Source organism: Staurois parvus, unplaced genomic scaffold, assembly GCF_062004578.1.
Source record: "Staurois parvus isolate SC_StPar_1 unplaced genomic scaffold, SC_StPar_1.0 ptg001805l, whole genome shotgun sequence".
NCBI classification, from domain to species: domain Eukaryota; kingdom Metazoa; phylum Chordata; class Amphibia; order Anura; family Ranidae; genus Staurois; species Staurois parvus.
Genome location: NW_028319601.1, coordinates 2,647,347 through 2,666,117, shown reverse-complemented (window position 1 = coordinate 2,666,117; position 18,771 = coordinate 2,647,347). Strand labels below are relative to the sequence as shown.

The 18,771-nt window shown below is 40.6% G+C and overlaps 1 protein-coding gene across 2 annotated transcripts in view; it reads left to right on the top strand.

The window, feature by feature from the left end:
* Window positions 1–3,262: 3,262 nt before the first annotated feature.
* The window catches only part of TRIP4 (thyroid hormone receptor interactor 4), a 62,026-nt gene continuing 46,517 nt past the window's right edge, over window positions 3,263–18,771 (top strand). The window contains exons 1-4 of one of the 2 annotated variants that reach the window (XM_089663953.1): window positions 3,263–3,427; window positions 6,434–6,600; window positions 11,036–11,175; window positions 16,106–16,324. In XM_089663953.1, the coding sequence (XP_089520079.1) occupies window positions 3,348–3,427; window positions 6,434–6,600; window positions 11,036–11,175; window positions 16,106–16,324 (606 nt within the window). In that variant the 5' untranslated portion in view covers window positions 3,263–3,347. Of the gene's footprint in view, window positions 3,428–6,433; window positions 6,601–11,029; window positions 11,176–16,105; window positions 16,325–18,771 lie in introns of both variants that reach the window. The other variant, XM_089663952.1, reaches the window with a different exon arrangement.

Below are 18,771 nucleotides of genomic sequence, written 5' to 3'. Positions count from 1 at the left end.
TGAGTTTGGGCAAGGACACAGGAGCCCCATGATCCCCTATTGCCCGGGGGCCCCATGAGTTGTCAGTCCACCCCTGGTTGGGACCCTTACTTTTTAATATATTTATAAACTATATGGGGTCTGGGATTATAAATCCCTCTGCAGTCATTGCAGATGACACCAAGCTGTGCAGTGGAATAACATCCTTACAGGATGTCTCCTACTTACAAGCCGACCTCAATGCACTGTTTAATTGGGAAACTATGGGGCAAATGAGGTTTAATGTTGATAAATATAAGGTTATGCACTTGGGGGCTAAGAATATGCATGCATCATATATACTTGGGGGGGGGGTACAACTGGGGGAATCAATGGTGGAGAAGGATCTGGGGGTTCTGGTAGATCACAAGCCCAATAATGGCATGCAATGCCAAGCTGAGGTTTCTAAAGCGAGCAAAGTCCTCCCTTGTATTAGGAGAGGTATAGACTCCAGAGAGAGAGACATCATATTACCCCGGTACAAATCATTAGTAAGACCTCATCTGGAATATGCAGTTCAGTTTTGGGCACCAATTCAGAAAAAGAACATTGGGGAACTGGAGAAAGTACAGAGAAGGGCAACCAAACTGATAAGAGGCATAGAGGAGCTCAGCTATGAGGAAAGATTAGAGGAACTAAATGTATTCTCTCTTGAGAAGAGGAGATTAACCACATGCCGCCCAGCCACTGTAGAAATACGGCGGCAGGGCGGCACGGCTGGGCAAAACGTGTGTTTTTAAAACAGATAGGGGGAGCGCACGAGGCGCGCCGCCACCCTGCCTGTCCCGCCGATCATGGCCGCGGATTTCAGTCGCCGGGTCACAGCCGGTCGTTACCAGCTATGACTCGGCGATTAGTGGTAATCAGTGACAGAGAGCACAGCTGCAGTAGCTGTGCTTTCTGTCAGTTCCCTGACAGCTCCTGACACGCTGATCGGGACAGAAGAGTTTATCTGTCCAAATCAGCGGTGTTCCCTGCAGTACACACCCCCGCCCCCTAGTAAAACACTCCCCTCACACAGTTAATCTTTTCACTGAATAATAAAGTTAACCCCTTCCTCCCCAGTGCTATTAGTACAGTGTCAGTGTTTTTTTTTTTGCACTGATCACTGTATTGGTGTCACTGGGGATGTCAGTGACCCCAAGTCAGTTCCCCCCCAGTGTCAGAATGTCTGCCGCAGTCCCGCCATAAGTCGCTGATCGCCGCCATTATTAGTATGAAAAAAAATTAAAAATCCAAGTATCTTTCCCGCCATTTGTAAACGCTATAACTTTCACGTAAACCAATTAATTTACACGTATTGGGGTTTTTTTGTAGCAAAGACATGTCGCAGAATGCATTTTGGCAGAAATTTATGACTAAATTTGATTTTTAAATTTTTTTTTATGGGACATGTTTTATAGCAAAAAGTCCAAAATATAGTTTTTTTTCCTCAAAATTATCATCTTTTTTTTTTATAGTGCAAAAAATTTAAACCGCACAGGCGATCAAATACCACTGAAAGAAAGCTCAATTTGTGGGAAAAAAAAGTATGTAAATTTCATTTATGTACCGTATTGCATGACCGCGCAATTGTCCGTTAAACTAGCGCAGCGCTGTATAGCAGAAAAATGGTGTAATATGCAGTATCTATACCATAGTTTGTAGACGCTATAACTTTCACACAAAGCAATCAATATACACTTATTGGGATTTTTTTTATCAAAAACATGGAGCAGAATACATTTTGGCCTAAATTTATAACTAACTTTGAGTTTACTATATATTTTTTATAGCTGAAAGTAAAAATATCATTTTTCTTCAAAATTTTTGGTCTTTTTTTGTTTAGAGCGTGAAAAATAAAAAGCGCACAGGTGATTAAATACCACCAAAAGAAAGCTCTATTTGTGTGAAAAAAAGGACGTAAATTTCGTTTGGAAGCAGCATTGCATGACCGCGCAATTATCAGTTGAATTAGTGCAGCGCCGAGTAGCAAAAAGAGGCCCGGTCATTAAGGGGGGGTAAATGCTCAGGAGGGCAAGTGGTTAAGGGTGGATATGATCAACATGTATAAATACATCAGTGGTTCATATAGTGAACTCGGTGTAGAGCTATTCATCCTGAGGTCATCACACAGGACAAGGGGGCACTCTTTACGTCTGGAGGAAAAGAAATGTAATCTCCAAACACGGAAAGGTTTCTTCACAGTGAGAGCTGTGAAAATGTGGAATAGACTCCCTCAAGAGTTGGTTCTGGCCAGCTCAGTGGATTGCTTTAAGAAAGGTCAGGATTGTTTCTTAGATACACAGATTATAACTGGATACTGACATTTATTAGGTAGAGTTGATCCAGGGAATATCTGATTACCTCTCGGGGGATCAGGAAGGAATTTGTTTCCCCTGCAGGAGCAAATTGGATCATGCTTTGCTGGGTTCCTTTGTCTTCCTCTGGATCAACTGTGGGTGTAGGATTATAACTTTTTTTTTTTAATTGTTGAACTGGATGGAGTTTTGTCTTTTTTTCAGCCAGACTATGTAACTAGCGACATACTGGTGACAATTGACAGACTGATAACTAGTGACATGCTGATGTCAGACCGATGACATGGTGATGACAGGTGACCGATGGCTGGCAACATACTGATGACTGGTAACATGGTGATGACTAGTGTTGGCAGACTGATGACCAGTGACGCACTGATGGCGGACTGACGACCTGTGACGCACTGATGTCAGACTGATGACCTGTGACGCACTGATGTCAGACTGATGACCTGTGACGCACTGATGGCGGACTGACGACCAGTGACGCACTGATGGCAGACTGGCGACCAGTGACGCACTGATGGCAGACTGACGACCAGTGACGCACTGATGGCAGACTGACGACCAGTGACGCACTGATGGCAGACTGACGACCAGTGACGCACTGATGGCAGACTGACGACCAGTGACGCACTGATGTCAGACTGACGACATGCTGAGGACTCATTGATGACAGGTGACACACTGATGAATGGGGTAATATGTTCACATCTTCTATGATCTCTAGGTGGTGAAACACAGACTGCACACTGCTAAAAGCTCCCCTCCTTCCTCAAGAGCAGCCAGTCACCCCTTTACCCCCCATCATGAGTATACTGAGTTCGGGGCACAGCTTGCCATGTTATTCAGTGTAAACTCCCCCAGAGGGATCCTCTTCCAAAACATCCCCTACCCACCAATCATCATCACAAAGTGGCCATGCGCTACTTCCGGTCACATGACTGCGATGTCATCAGGCTGCTCCCGAGCGTGTGCTGTCACCGGTGCCGGCTCCTACAGGAGTGCTGTACAGAAGGGGAGGGCAGGATGGCCGCCGATCTGCTGAGCTGGTGTGTCAGTGAGCTGGAGAGTCGGTTTGGTCTGAGTGTCAGTGAGGACATCGTGCAGTAAGTGTCATAATCTGCCCACTTATGTCGATAGACAAGCACAGCCGCGGATGTGTCCAGTGTGCTGGATCTGCTACGTTTGATATTTCCTGATTAGTATTTTTTCAGCTGAGATATGTGCCCAGGACAGAATGATCATCACCCTATGATTAGTAAATCTATGACTACGTTTTGTGACAGCGGATCTGAGAACTAGGAACGCACACCCTTCCACCCCAAACCAACATTGTAATACATTGCAGCTTACCAATCATTAGATATAGTGGCTACATTCGTTTTCTTTTTTTAGTCTTTTTTCCCCTTTGTTTTCATCTGGTGATCTGGCCAGTAACACTTCTCATGTATTAGAGTGCCCACGCTCTGGATGAAGGAGCACAGGGGGCATAGCAGACAGCGTTGTCAGTCTTAGGAGGGGCGTTTTTAGATGTACTAGCAGATTTAGATACACTAACAAATTGAAGCCAAACTCTGCCTAAAGCTTTACAAGCAGCTGGAGCAAGCATTTTTTCCTTTTGAGATAAAGGGTTTACATAAATAAAAGCTGACCTTTGTGAGCATCCTCGTCAATGTGAAATGGTTTGTCTTAAAGTGTTACTAAACCCACAACAGTAAAATCAGTCTGTATATGCAGTAAAGCATGCTTGATATATTCACTGTGGAAGCTAAGGGGCTAATCCTCTGCATTGTTTAAAAAGGCTGTTTGTTCCTGATTCCTGAAGCAACCACCTCTTATCTCCTGATAACATAGACTGAACGGTAGGTGTTTTGCACATGCTCAGTTTGGTGTGTATTGCTGGAGAAGTCTTTTTTTTTTCTTCTTTCTTGAAAGAGTGCATGTGATCAGCACAGGGCCAATCAGCACTGGTCAGACAGAGGTCAGGGGTTTTTGCATCCTTCTAGAGCAGAAAGAAAACTCCTCCTCCTAGCTTTATCTAGTGCTGAGCTGAACACTGGTAGAAGTCACAAGACTGCTCTAACTGCTGATGAGAAAAGGTATTTAGCAGTTTATATTTACTAACATAATTGTACTCCCATGTTGTGTGTACTGTGGGAGACCAGATATAGTGAATGCAGGGTCCTGGGTTTAGTAACACTTTAACCCTCTAATTGCTACTTCTAAAGGACTCCTTGTTCTGTTGATAAACAACAGGCTTACTGGCAGGATCAGCAAGTGAATTTAAAATATGAAAGCCTAAAAGAGAAAACGAATGCAGACATCACATCTAAGCCACGAACGTACACACGCCTCTGGTATGCATACAGCTGCAGCAAATGCATCAGTTGCATATGATTGATTTTGTGTAATGACAGCTTCCTGGTGGAATAACTTAGGTGGGTTCAGACTAGGACCTGAACACGCTAGACTCCAACCCTAGACAGAAGTGGCAGTCCTTTCATGACACGGTTCTTTTAAAAGTTTGGCCTCAGTGTCCTCTTGTGGGAGATGCAAGCTACCAACTCATTAGTCCTTTATTCTCAAAGTTTGGGTAGGTGGATACCATTACCTACAGCATACTAATGAATTTGGAGGAAGCCTAGTTACCAGTTTTATATGGGCTCATTCACATGGCTGCAGAGGGGCGTACACCATTAATAGAAGTTTTATATTTCTGTGTCCAGGAGTACGGGAGTTTGAGTACAACTGTGGGCAGTGGTCTGTACAAATGAAAGACAGGCTGTGGCTGGTAACTGTACATTGTGCATTTGAGTGACAGAGTTCTCCTTGCTGTGCCCTTGTGAATGAGCTTTAGAGCTCTCTCAAATCTTGGCATTTAACCCTATGCACACGATAAATAAAAAAGAAGAGATTATCTTCAGTGAAAACCTCATATCAAAGTGATCAGTAAATCCAGAGATACTAGCTGCTGATATGCAACTTGTAAATGTAGGCTGGCCACATGAGCCTCTTTAATGATTCTGTAGACCCTACCTTCAGATAAGTACAGTGGTACCTCAGTTTACGAATTTAATGCGTTCTCAGAGACATTTTGTATTGCGAAAAATTCATAAACTGAAATGCGGTAATAGGAATGCATTGAAAACCAATTAATCCGTTCCTGAGGTCAGAAAAATGCAAAAAAAAAGTATTTTATCTGTTAAACTCTTTATAAAAAGTGCACTTTAAAGGCATAAATACTGTACAGGGACATGATTAAAAATTAATTCGTAAATGCATTGAAAACCAATTACCGTTCCGGAGGTCAGAAAAAAGTAAAAAAAAGTCTTATCTGTTCAAAACTCTTTATAAAGTACACTTTAAAGGCATAAATACTGTACAGGGACATGATTTAAACCATTTCCAGAATGGCTCCAAAACTCAAAGCAAAAACCACTACAATACCTCCACACTCGACGCCACATGCTACCCACAGACTCTAGCATGCATGGGCACTATAAACCTCCCAGACGCAATGCATCCCGCGGAAACTTGCTTCGTATTGTGAAAAAAATTTGTAAACCGAGGCATTATTTTCAATGGATTGTCATTCGTAAACCGAAAATTATGTTAACTGAGGCGTTCGTAAACCGAGGTACAACTGTAAGTTTCACTGATCTACTGATCTTGTTCATGCCATCGTGGTTCACTGTTAATTTTTTTTTTTTGTGCACATGCCTTCAGGCAGCTTTAAATACTGTATATTAGCAGGAGCAGTGCAGGATTTGAATAAATACAGTGCATCCAGAAAGTATTTTTATTTTTAATAAATTGCAAAGATTTCAAAATGAACTTCTTTCACGTTGTCATTATGTGGTATTGTTTGCAGAATGTTGAGGAAAAAAATGAACCTAATCCGTTTTGGAATAAGGCTGTAACAAAATGTGTCAAACGTTAAACTCTGTGAATACTTTCTGGATGCACTGTGTATAGTCCGTATATTATGGTTCAGTTTTTTGATACCCGTTATTTATTATACTTGAAGTGTATCTACCCTAAGTAATTTCTCTTCAAAATAAATGCTTTCCTGCCTATTTTTCATTTGGACAGTTTTGTATTTTTCCCCACAGATACATCCTTTCTATTGACACAGAAGAAGAGATTGAGGAGTATGTCAATGACTTGGTCCAAGGTTCTGAAGAAAGGAAGCAAATATTCATACGTGAGCTTAAACATAGGTGGAAAAGGACTAGACAGCCATCCAGCTCCAACTCCGCTCAAACCTGCAGGAAAGATGGTTAGTTGTACTTACAGCCTGTGAATTCCTAAGAATGTCTGTCTGTTTCTATTGGATAGTCTTCACTATCTATATGGTAAATATGTGGCAAGCTCACTAGTTACCATTACCATGACTGTTTTCTGGTAAACTTCAAATTAGGAACCTTGATTTCACCATCACGTTCCATTTGGCTTTCTTTTTGCCAGGCTAATGTTCTGCTATACATCATGGCTGCCTGTCATTTCCTGGATGTCACCCATTTGCCATGTTCTGTCTTTCTGTATCTTGCTGTCTTTCACAGTCTTGCATAGCTCCTCTCCTGAGTTTCTTGCAAAGTGGCCAAAACAAAGCCTTCAAAATTGCTTCTAACAGATACGGTTTTGCTTCCCTGACTCCATCAGCTGGACCGGGCCAATAAAACTGAATCTACTTTCAAGACATAAAAATGTCACATTCATTGACTGGGTATACTGATGGCAGTAGGTTTTTGGTAATATGAGTCTTTAGGACACTGCTGAAAGTAATGTGTATACTTTGCCAAGTTTCTTTTTTGGATAGCATAGGGAAGTGTTAAAACCACCTTCGGTTTACTTTTTCTTTGCTGTTTGTGTCTGGTAGATGCTAGAGAAAGGGAGACTAATTCTCTGGAAGTAAAAGAAATTCCCTTTTAGAGAGTTGTCACCAGAACAGGTGTCCCTATTGGAAGATTTATTTTTACTTCCTGTTTTGGTGACGGCTGTAAAATTTTGAATTTCCTTCACATCTCTGGAGCAGAGGTCAAATGGAAAAATAGGGAGGGTGACGTCATCTAAAGAGGACATTGACAGCAATGAAAGAGTGACTGCGGTTCTATCCCCCCCCCCCATCAACACCTTATTGGATCCAGAAAGTCAGTACAAAATCAGCTGGCATGGCTTTTTATCAATGGAATCGTGTCTTGGTGCCATAAGAAGTGCCTACTGACTAGTTAGACAAATGGACCTGCTGGATTCTGAAATTTGCAGCTTAGAACCTTGCTTGGCAGTTCAGAGAGTAATTGTAAGATACCATAAGTAGTGTAGTCCCACTGCAGTATGCCATACATCTCAAGAATATGCTTTTCGATTTTTTCTTAAAGTGTTACTAAACCCACAACAGTAAAATCAGTCTGTATATGTAGTAAAGCATGCTTGTTATACTCACTATGGAACCTAAGGGGTTAATCATCTGTATTGTGTTAAAAGGATGTTTGATCCTGACTTCTTCCTATGTCCCCAGCTTATCAACTGACAAGACGTATCATGTGGAGACACTCTGCACATGCTCAATTTGGGGTATATTGCTAGAGAGGTGTTTTATTTATTTATATATATATATATATATATATATATATATATATATATATATATATATATATATCTCTATCTCTTGGGAGAGTGCATGTGATAAGCACAGTGCCAATCAGCAATGTCCAGACAGAGGTCAGGGGTTCTTCATCCTCCTAGAGCAGAAAGAAAACTCCTACAAGCTTTAACCAGTGCTCTGCTGGACACTAATAGAAGTTACAAGACTGCTCTAACTGCTGATGAGAAAAGGTATTTAGTAGTTTTTATTTACAAAAATAATTTGCTTTTCCATGTTATTGTGTATTGTGGGAGATCAGATATAGTGAATGCAAGGTTCTGGGTTTAGTAACACTTTAATGATGCAGTCCTGATCAACTATGCTGCTACTTAGCTGGAGGTAATACCAGAATATGATGAGTATTTGATTTATTCCCACAGCAATCCATTATTGTCCCCCAAATTAGGTCAGTCACAATACTTCATAGTATATTGTTCTACAACTCCAAACTACACCAGGTGGAGCTGAAACCAATTATAGTAATTTTCCATTGCTTGGCTTTGGTTAACTCAGCACAATAAACATCTCATAAGAGTCTCAGTTATGCAATAAGCTCTTTTGGCTAACATTTTCTGTTTCCTTTAAAGTATATGTAAACCCACACCTTGTAAAACAACCCATTCAGTTTAAAATAGAAATGAACGGCAACGTATTTGTGTATAGATATAAATACAACCCCCCCCTCCCTCCCCCTTCTTTTTTTTTTTCTTTTTCTTTTTATCACATTCATAACATTATGATCACACTCCCTCTGTTCTGCATAAGAGCTATTGGAGGAGAAACAGAAGTATGGTGATCTTCCCAGTAAATGGCTGTGCTAGGAGGGGGGGGGGGGTGTCAGGACATTGGAGGAGAGCAGGCTGAGTTCCCAGCACAGGTAGAGAACTGACCACAATGTGTTCTGATGCTTATAGTCCATTCTAATAAGAATGCAGAGGGACTGGTAGGATCACCGGGTATTTCACACAAATGAAGCAATATAAAGAGAACAGGATACTTTTTCATACAAGTACATGGTACAGTAGGCACATAACATGCATCAGAAATGTTGGGTTTACATATTCTTTGATTTCAAGCGTTTATATAGTTATAAACGATGTAGGGTCTGGGATTAAAAATCCCATTTCAGTCTTTGTAGATGACAACAAGCTGTGCAGTGGAATAACGTCCTTACAGGATGTCTCCTACTTACAAGCCGACCTCAATGCACTGTTTAATTGGGCAACTATGTGGCAAATGAGGTTTAATGTTGATAAATGTAAGGTTATGCACTTGGGGGCTAAGAATATGCATGCATCATACATACTAGGGGGGTACAACTGGGGGAATCAATGGTGGAGAAGGATCTGGGGGTTCTGGTAGGTCACAAGCTTAATAATGGCATGCAATGCCAAGCTGCGGTTTCTAAAGCGAGCAAAATCCTCTCTTGTATTAAAAGAGGTATAGACTCCAGAGAGAGAGATATCATATTACCCCGGTACAAATCATTAGTAACACCTCATCTGGAATATGCAGTTCAGTTTTGGGCACCAATTCAGAAAAAGAACATTGGGGAACTGGAGAAAGTACAGAGAAGGGCAACCAAACTGATAAGAGGCATGGAGGAGATCAGCTATGAGGAAAGATTAGAGGAACTGAATTTATTCTCGAGAAGAGGAGATTAAGGGGGGATATGATCAACATGTATAAATACATCAGTGGTTCATATAGTGAACTTGGTGTAGAGTTATTCACCCTGAGGTCATCGGAGGACAAGGGGGCATACTTTACATCTCGAGGAAAATAAATTTAATCCCCAAACACAGAAAGGTTTCTTCACAGTAAGAGCTGTGAGAATGTGGAATAGACTCCCTCAAGAGTTGGTTCTGGCCAGCTCAGTGGATGGCTTTAAAAAAGGCCTGGATTCTATCCTAGATACACAGAATATAACTGGATACTAACATTTATAGGTAAAATTGTTCCAGGGAATATCTGATTGCTTCTCGGGGGATCAGGAAGAACTTTTTTCCCCTGCAGGAGCAAATTGGATCATGCTTTGCTGGGGGGTTTTTTTTTGCCTTCTTCTGGATCAACTGTGGGTGTAGGATTATACCCTTTTTTTTTTTTTTTTGTTTTTTTTTTAATGGTTGATCTGGATGAACTTTTTTTTCTTTTTTTCAGCCAGACTAGCTATGTAAGAGTGCAACTTCAATTAAGGATATTTTCTTTCCAGTAATAAATATATTGATGGGTTAAAGCCCAAACAGCCATATTATAAAATGTGATATGTAGATGGGACTTAGCTTTCTTAAAACATTTTTTTAAGATGGCAGTTCTGATGTAGATTTCCCTTTTTTGCTTAAAGCATGTCTTTGGTTGAAATGTAAAACCAATTATTAACTTCCACATTGTTTATCTTTTTTTTTTTTTAACGTACTTCTTTTATTCAGAACAATCTTGACATTCATAAACTTACTTTGTGAAGATCCCCACACATTTAGCCCTTTTGTTCACATTGATGCAATTGCTGATGCGCTCCAGAAAGCACAGAATCACATGACAAGTGAAAGAACATGAGTTTCTACAGAGGCCATTCACATATATGTAGTGCGAATCTGATGCGATTTGAAAACGGGTCCTGTGCGAGTAAAGTGCAATGCGATTTGTAGCTCCACAGACTTGAATGGAAACATACTTCCTTGAGATCTGTGACATGTATTTACTATGTCCTGTGGGTAGGCATTGCTGAGTCACACATTTCACAGAACCTGCCTTCTGACCTACAGAGGTGCTGAGAGGGGGAGTTTCAGGAGGCAGAGTCAGTACAGGAATCACTGCTTGCAGTCGGAAAGGTTTCATGGGATGTTTAGTCAATCAAAATGGAAAGAAAACAGCAGAGGAGAAGCTGAAAAGCATGCATGGAATCCAGGAAGTTGAGGAAGGAGATGGCCAACAGACGGGTAGCACTCACAAGATGAAAGGGAATTTTTACTGTACGCTTATACTGGAATGTCAAAAATAACTATTATTTGTATTGTTATTAAAATGCTGTTCTACAATGAAAGTGACCACAGTTTTCTTTAAGATACAGAAGTTTCTGGTCCATCATTCTTAATAGACCAGTCAAGAAGAGGCAGGCGTAAAGGAAGGAACAAGATGGAGCCACTGCCAGTGTATGCTGTGGCTGATACTGCTGCAGAAGAAGTCAAAACTCCTATGGATCTGGCCAAGGTCTGTATGCAAATCAGTTTACGTGATTAGAGAGGATTTATACTTTAAGGTCTCAGGCATATGGGGCATCTGAAAAAGCCCCTCTGAGTGCCAAAGCTGTTGGCAGATAAAAACAAAATGTGCTAAAAACTGCGTATTGCACACATGATTATGTGCATATGGCATTTGAGCATAAATGCATTTAACTGGCCAGAATATTAAAGTTCACTTTAAAAAAAAAAAAGATAATTCAGGTAAAAACATTTGCATTTACTATTTTTTTTTCCTTCTTTTTTTTTTGGAGCCTGGAAAGCATTGCACCAGGGATCAGGAGATCTCTGGTGCCATGCAGGACTCGTGCAGACTGTGAGTGTACTTGTACACTGTACTTGTAGTTCATTCATTCACAGAACTCTGTGCATGAATGACGCGGCAGTGTGTGCGAAGCCCTGCATGGTCGTGCTGTTTTCAAAAAGTGACAGCTAGTATGGGGAAATTCTCCCCATACTGCTGTCACAGGGAGAGAGAGCAGTGGGCAGCAGCTGCATCTGTGAAAACCCATTTTCCACCGTAAAATCGGTGGAACATGTAACCTGTTCCCAAATGTGAACTTATCCTTTCATATATTCTGGCCATTGGAATGTGTTTTTTTTTTTCTTTTAAGCTCCTCTCAAGAATGAACCTTTGGTGTGTTTTTTTTGCCTGTAAACACTCCTCTTCTAATACATGTGTAAACACCTATGTGTGCATGGCCACATAGGCTGACCTGGAGGTGCTTTTCCAAAACAAAACTGCCTGTATAAGTGGCATTTTTTTAAGCTTTGTGTACATAAGGCCTAAATGGCTTTTGTAAATAATTGCAGTTTAGATAATGTATTTATTCTTTGAACATATTTATTTAAGGGCCATTGTTTTTAGTTAATGAAATAATGTATTGATAGGGTGTTCAGCATGTCTTATGTCTTAGGTTGCTTTCATACATCTGTTTTTGTTCAGTTAAAAAAGCCGAAGGAAAATGGATTCCTTTAAATCCTATGAAGCTCTTCACACTGGTCCATTGCGCTTCAGTTGTGTTTTTAAAAGTCCTGCTTGCTGCATTTTTGGTGCATGTTTTTTCATTGAAATAAATGGAAACTGCATCTACAATGCATCAAAAATGCAATGCATCTGTGGGAACTGCTTTGTCCAGTGGGTAAAACCGCAACTCAAATGCATAAAAAATGCAACAAATGGAATTGTGTTTTAATACTTGTAAGCCATTCTATCCAGTAATACCACAAAAGTCAGTTCACAGACCATAGAGAGAAGGGAGGAACCAACGCTTAACGGTTCACAACCATGATTTCTTAAAAAGGAATTTCACCCTCCCCCATTATATATATATATATATATATATATATATAAAATTTTTAAGGCTGCTTACCTGGGGAGGAGATCAGCACATTTTAGACAATCGCCACCAGCAGATCCAGCGTTGTCCAGTGGAGATGCTCTTCTCTTCTGGCAGCACTCGGTCCCACGTTGCCATGTTTCCGTGTGACATCATTGACAGGTTGTTCCGGGTTCAGCCGATGTGCCTACAAATGACATGCCAATAGACCCACCCCCTCCCCCTTTCTTCAATGAAAGGCTATGCACCCTGGAATATGTGACATGCATATCCCAGGAGGCAAAGGGAGCACAATGTTTGTCATTTGCCTAGGTAAATGATGTGCAAGGGGGGAGGGGGAGGGGCATAACATTTTCTAAAAAAAAGTAAATAAAAATGTCAAAAAAAGCAATTTAATCTTGTAGAGGATTGGAGTAGGGGTGGAGTGGAAGGATAAAAGTTAGTGAGCGGTGTCACCTATAATACTCCTTCCTAATTATATTATTTTCCTAATAAAGGCTAGAGAGTGCATGCCTAAACTTACAAAGAGCAAAGGAGGAAAGATAAAACCTACTGAGGGTATTTGCTCTGTGCTCCAGTTTTTGCAAATCAGTTGCAGAATGCTTAGACAGAAATGCTCCTATACCATCAAATGAAAAGTGACAATGGCAAAATGCGTACATAAGAGCAAGCTCAAACAGTAATTTATACAGACATAACTTTAATTATTTGCTAGATGCTCTCTCTTTAAAATTGATTATGGGTTATGTATGGGGCTAGTGTCTACTCTAACTCTTCTAAACAGTCTACAATGGCAAAGTTTTTAATTTCTTGTGATATCTCCTTGATAACTCATGCTCAGGTCTTTAGGATTTAATCTCTCATGTGCATTGCATATGCATTTTTGATGCATTTTTTTCCAGTGGAGCAGTGTGAAAGTAGCTTTTATAGCAACAATACTGTAGCCAGCACAGTATGAGGATAATAATATGTCAGGGAGGGTAGAAAACAGAAACAAAAACAAGGCTATACAAAATGTTTGAGTTAGTGATGTGTTCTCATTCTCTATTGCTTCAGTTTATCAGTTCTTTTGGGCTACATTATGTAAAGGGAAGCTGTCCCAATCCATATGCAGCAGCTGTTAGCTTTCACAGTACACTGAAAATAATCCAGCTGCTGTTCCTCTTCCCCTACATTCCTTATAAAAATAATAATATAAAAAGGTATAATCTGCCGTTAATCTAAAATCTGACTGCTGGAACTTGCCACTGTCTGATTTATTAGCTGCATAATTGTCTCTGGCCAGTCACCTCATTTTAAGCAATACTGAATGAGTGTGTCCCTGCCCCAGAGTTAGCCTGCAGCGTGTGGGTCAAATGTTGACATACAGTTGCAAGAAAAAGTATGTGAACCCCTTGGGATTACGTGGAGTTTTGCATGAATTGGGCATAAAATGTGCTCTGAATGTCATCTAAGTCACAATAATAGAAGAACACAGTCTGCTGAACATAATACTACACAAACATTAGATGTTGCCATGGTTTAATTGCACATAACATGTAAACATTCACAGTGCAGGGAGGAAAAAGTATGTAAACCTTTGGACTTAATAACTGGTTGACCCTCCTTTGGCAGCAATAACCTCAACCAAACGTTTCCTGTAGTTGCAGATCAGACCTGCACAACGATCTGGAGTCATTTTGGACCACTCCTCTTCACAAAACTGTTTCAGTGTAGCAATATTCTTGGGATGTCTGGTGTGAATCGCTCTCTTAAGGTCATGCCACAGCATTTCAATCGGGTTGAGGTCAGGACTCTGACTGGGCCACTCCAGAAGGCGTATTCTGTGCTGTTGCAGCCATTTTTTTGTTGAATTACTTGTATGCTTTGGGTTATTGTCCTGTTGCATCACCCATCCTCTGCGGAGCTTCAGTTGGCGGACAGATGGTCGTACGTTTTCCTGCAAAATGTCTTGATAAACTCTGGAATTCATTTTCCCATCAATAACAACAATCCGTCCAGGCCCTGAGGCAGGAAAGCTTCCCCAAACCATAATGCTCCCTCCGCCATGTTTTACAGTGGGGATGAGGTTTTGATGTTGGTGTGCTGTGCCTTTTTTTCTCCACACATAGTGTTGTGTGTTCTTCCCAAACAAGTCAATCTTGGTTTCATCTGTCCACAGTATATTTTGCCAGTAGTGCTGTGGAACATCCAGGTGCTCTTTTGCAAACTTCAAACGTGCTGCAATATTCTTTTTGGACAGCAATGGTGTGGTGTCCTCCCATGTACTCCATTCTTGTTTAATGTTTTCTTTATTGTAGATGTGTCAACAAAAATGTTAGCACGTGCCAGAGATTTCTGTAGGTCTTTAGCTGACACTCTGGGATTTTTCTTTACTTTATGCAGCATTCTGCGCTGTGCTCTTGCAGTCATTTTTACAGGACGACCACGCCTAGGGAGAGTAGCAACAGTGCTAAACTTTCTCCATTTGTAGACAGTCTGTCTTACCGTGGACCCATGAACATCAAGGCTTTTGGAGATACTTTTGTAACCCTTTCCAGCTTCATGCAAGTCAACAATTCTTGATCGTAGGTCTTCTGAGAGCTCTTTTCTGCGAGGCATGGTTCACATCAGACAGTGCTTCTTGAAACCAGTAAACCCAAAACAGGTGTGTGTTTTTCAAGGGCAGGACAGCTGTCAGCAACACATCCAATATCATCACACTGATTAGAGTCAAGGTTGGCTCACTCCTGGCTCCAATTAGCTCTGGGAGAAGTCATTAAGCTAGGGCCTCAAATACTTTTTCCTCCCTGCACTGTGAATGTTTACATGTTATGTGCAATTAAACCATGGCAACATCTAATGTTTGTGTAGTATTATGTTCAGCAGACTGTGTTCTTCTATTGTTGTGACTTAGCTGACGTTCAGAGCACATTTTATGCCCAATTCATGCAAAACTCCATGTAATCCCAAGGGGTTCACATACTTTTTCTTGCAACTGTAAAAGACTGTGTTCACACTATTGCACTGCGACAACCCACTTAAAATAAATAAATAAATAAAAAATATGCATTTCTGCAACACACGTAAATGCAGGGGTATTTGTGTGTTGCAGCGCACTGCCACTCATTTCTGAATGGTTCTAAAACACACATACACAGTAAGACGAAATGAACAAGATCTTTAGCATACCACAATGCATAGTGCCAAAAATAGCTCAGGTACTTTTTGCCTTTAACTGGCAACACTTTCATATTGAATTTGCTGCCTTAGCACGTGTCAGCATCTTCTCTTTTTTTTTTTTTTTTTTTTTTTTTTTTTTTTGTGGTTATAGCTACAGGAGGCTTACAGCTAACACTTGGTAATATTAATTTGTTTATAGGATTAGTTATCGGAAGTCAGCTGGGTTTGTGTCACCTTCCTACTACACCGCCTTTTTGAAAAGTCTTTTTATGTATCAAATTTACAGAGACTTGCCCTTTATATCAGATGAGGCCACTATCATGCTTCTTTTGTGTGTACATCATTGTGGTGTCTATTTTTATCATGTAATCAATCTTTTTTTTTTTTATCTGTCATCAGGCTCAGGAGACAGCTAATCTCTCGTCCTCCAAGAAAAAACAGAAGTATGTCAATTTGTACACCAAAGAGGGACAGGACCGACTGGCTGTGCTGATTCCTGGGCGTTATCCATGCGAGTGCCTGGCCCAGAAGCATAAGCTCATCAACAACTGTATGACATGTGGACGTATAGTATGTGAACAGGAGGGGTCTGGACCTTGTCTGTTTTGTGGAAGCTTGGTAAGAGTCTGAGAGTTTATTATACAAATACATGGTGTTCATGAATAAATTCACAGCATTGATGATGATTCCAAAAAATACTAGATGGATCACATCAACAGTTGCTAATTTGGTTAAATATAATATGCGAGAGACTCAACTTCAACACAATCTATAAGCAGCCTTTACTTAAAGCAGTGTATTACTAGTTACAAATTCTATTACAGTTGTCTACAGAATTCCTTGGTGCATTAATAAACGAAGAGTAATTACAGGAAGGCCTCATTCACAGGCCTCATGCTAAATCGTAAACCTGCGGAGCGTTGTGTTTACCCGCATGGAGAAACACAGGTGTTCCATGCAGCCCTATTGATGTCAAATGGGACGCGTCAGCTGCACAGACAGACGCTGCTCCAAATCTGCCGTTCATGCAGGTGCACAGTGCCAAATGCAGACAGTGTGTGGTAATCAGCTGTAAAAATGTACATTGCTACAAACTACATATATTTGTTGCATCCCACTGCCATTTTTTTAATGGTACTCCAACACACATATACAATAAATAAAAATGTACCCGCGCAGTAGCATAACAAAACACACAGATGTGCGCTGCAACATTTGTTTTTTTTAACTCTTCTTCTCTGCTTCCATATGGCAGGATAGTACAACCAGCTCTAGATCCTCTTGCAAAGCCGTTTAATGACTATTATTATTATTATACAGTATTTATATAGCGCCAAAAGGTTTGCTCAGCGCTATACATTATAGTGGGGACTACAAGTGAGATACACTCTAAATGCTTCCTCATCTCTCCCATAAGTCAGAAGTCACATGTATAGTACTTGAGACCTAGAGGATGAAAGGGAAATTATTACCTATCATATAGTTTCCCTCATCTTTTTTTCTTCATAAAACATTTACTTTGCAGAATTTACTTTGTTACCAGGCAGGACTTTATTACAGAAGTGTCATGCTTTGTCTCTTCTGCATTAAAGGTATTTACCTGCCTGTCTGCTTCTGTACAGTGAGCTTCGCATGCACAGCTCATTGTACAAATTCAGCAATTTTGCCAAAGCAAACTGGACTGATGTCATCTTGGGCTGGCCAATGAAAGAAGATGTCAGCGGCCGGCAGGGAGCTCCGAGATGCTGGTCTGTAGGTGAGAATAGTTCCTCTTTAAGCTCATCGAACATGTCACAATCTGATTGTACAACCTCCTTTGAATCTACCACCAACTGTAAGTAGTATAAGGGCCTGCCTGATCTGATGCAAATTATTTGGATATAATAGGTCCTCATATTACATAGTTTTGGTAAATCTAAAGTTGATTGTATAGTCAGGTTGTAATGTGCATGGTGACCCTTAGATTTGCTAGACTAGAGAGATTAAAACACCAGTTAGGTTTCTATTGCTGGCTTTGTCATCCTCTCTGTTTAACCTGATGACAACTATCAACAAGAGTAAAAGTAAGGGAAAATCTCAATTGTGTGCTACTTCCAGAACATGAATAGAGAAGAAATCTTCCTGTGTTGACACTAGTTCTGATGACAGCTGTCTAAGATGGGATTTCACTCATTTTGGAGAGTTTTTCTATCCTTTCTTGTGCCTCTGGGGCAGAGTATCCCCAGTAAGATATAAATAACAAAAAATAAATAAATACACACACACACACACACACACACACACACACACGGGTAATAAATCTATACTTTTGGCTTTAGTTCTACTTCAACTCAACATTCATTAAACCAGAAAAAAACGAATGTTCATTTCTGTGTATTAATGCACAACGATGGTGTAAATGGACCCAAAGGTATTAATAACATAGTTCACCTTTGCCAATAAACTGCCTATGCAGATAAAGGGTGTCTGTAGATAAAAACAAACTGTGCAGCTTTGATCAAAGTTGGATAATCCCTTTGCTGTTTGTCTAGGGCATTTACATATCTCCTTAAGCCTGCCTAAAAAAACTCCCAGACATCGCATCATCCCATCCTGCCATGTTGCTAAGAGATACCCAGCTGTTACTGACCACCTCCTCAGTCAAATGAGTGAGTTCTGTCTCTGATTCAAATCTCTTCACATGTGCTGTCTGTCCCCTGATGCAGTAGCTCTGAGCATAGCGTTTGAGAGTTCACTGTGATGGTGGAGGTGAACAGTAATGGCTGGGGCTGTCTTAGCGATGTCCTAGCAACAAGGCAGGATGGGATGATCTTTTCCTTGAGGCTGTTTTCTATCTGGCTTCAGGAGGTACATAAATGACCTTCACCTATAGCAAGGGCATTATTCATCTTTGGTTGAAGCTGCATTAAGATACAAAAACACTTTAAAGGATAAGGTTTTACCTTTTTGACAAAAATAATAAAAACAATAAATGCACATTTTTTTAATTTTGTCTACAGATGCCTGGAAAGCATTACACCAGCGATCAGTTGATCGCTGATACCATGCAGGTGTCCTGCAGACCT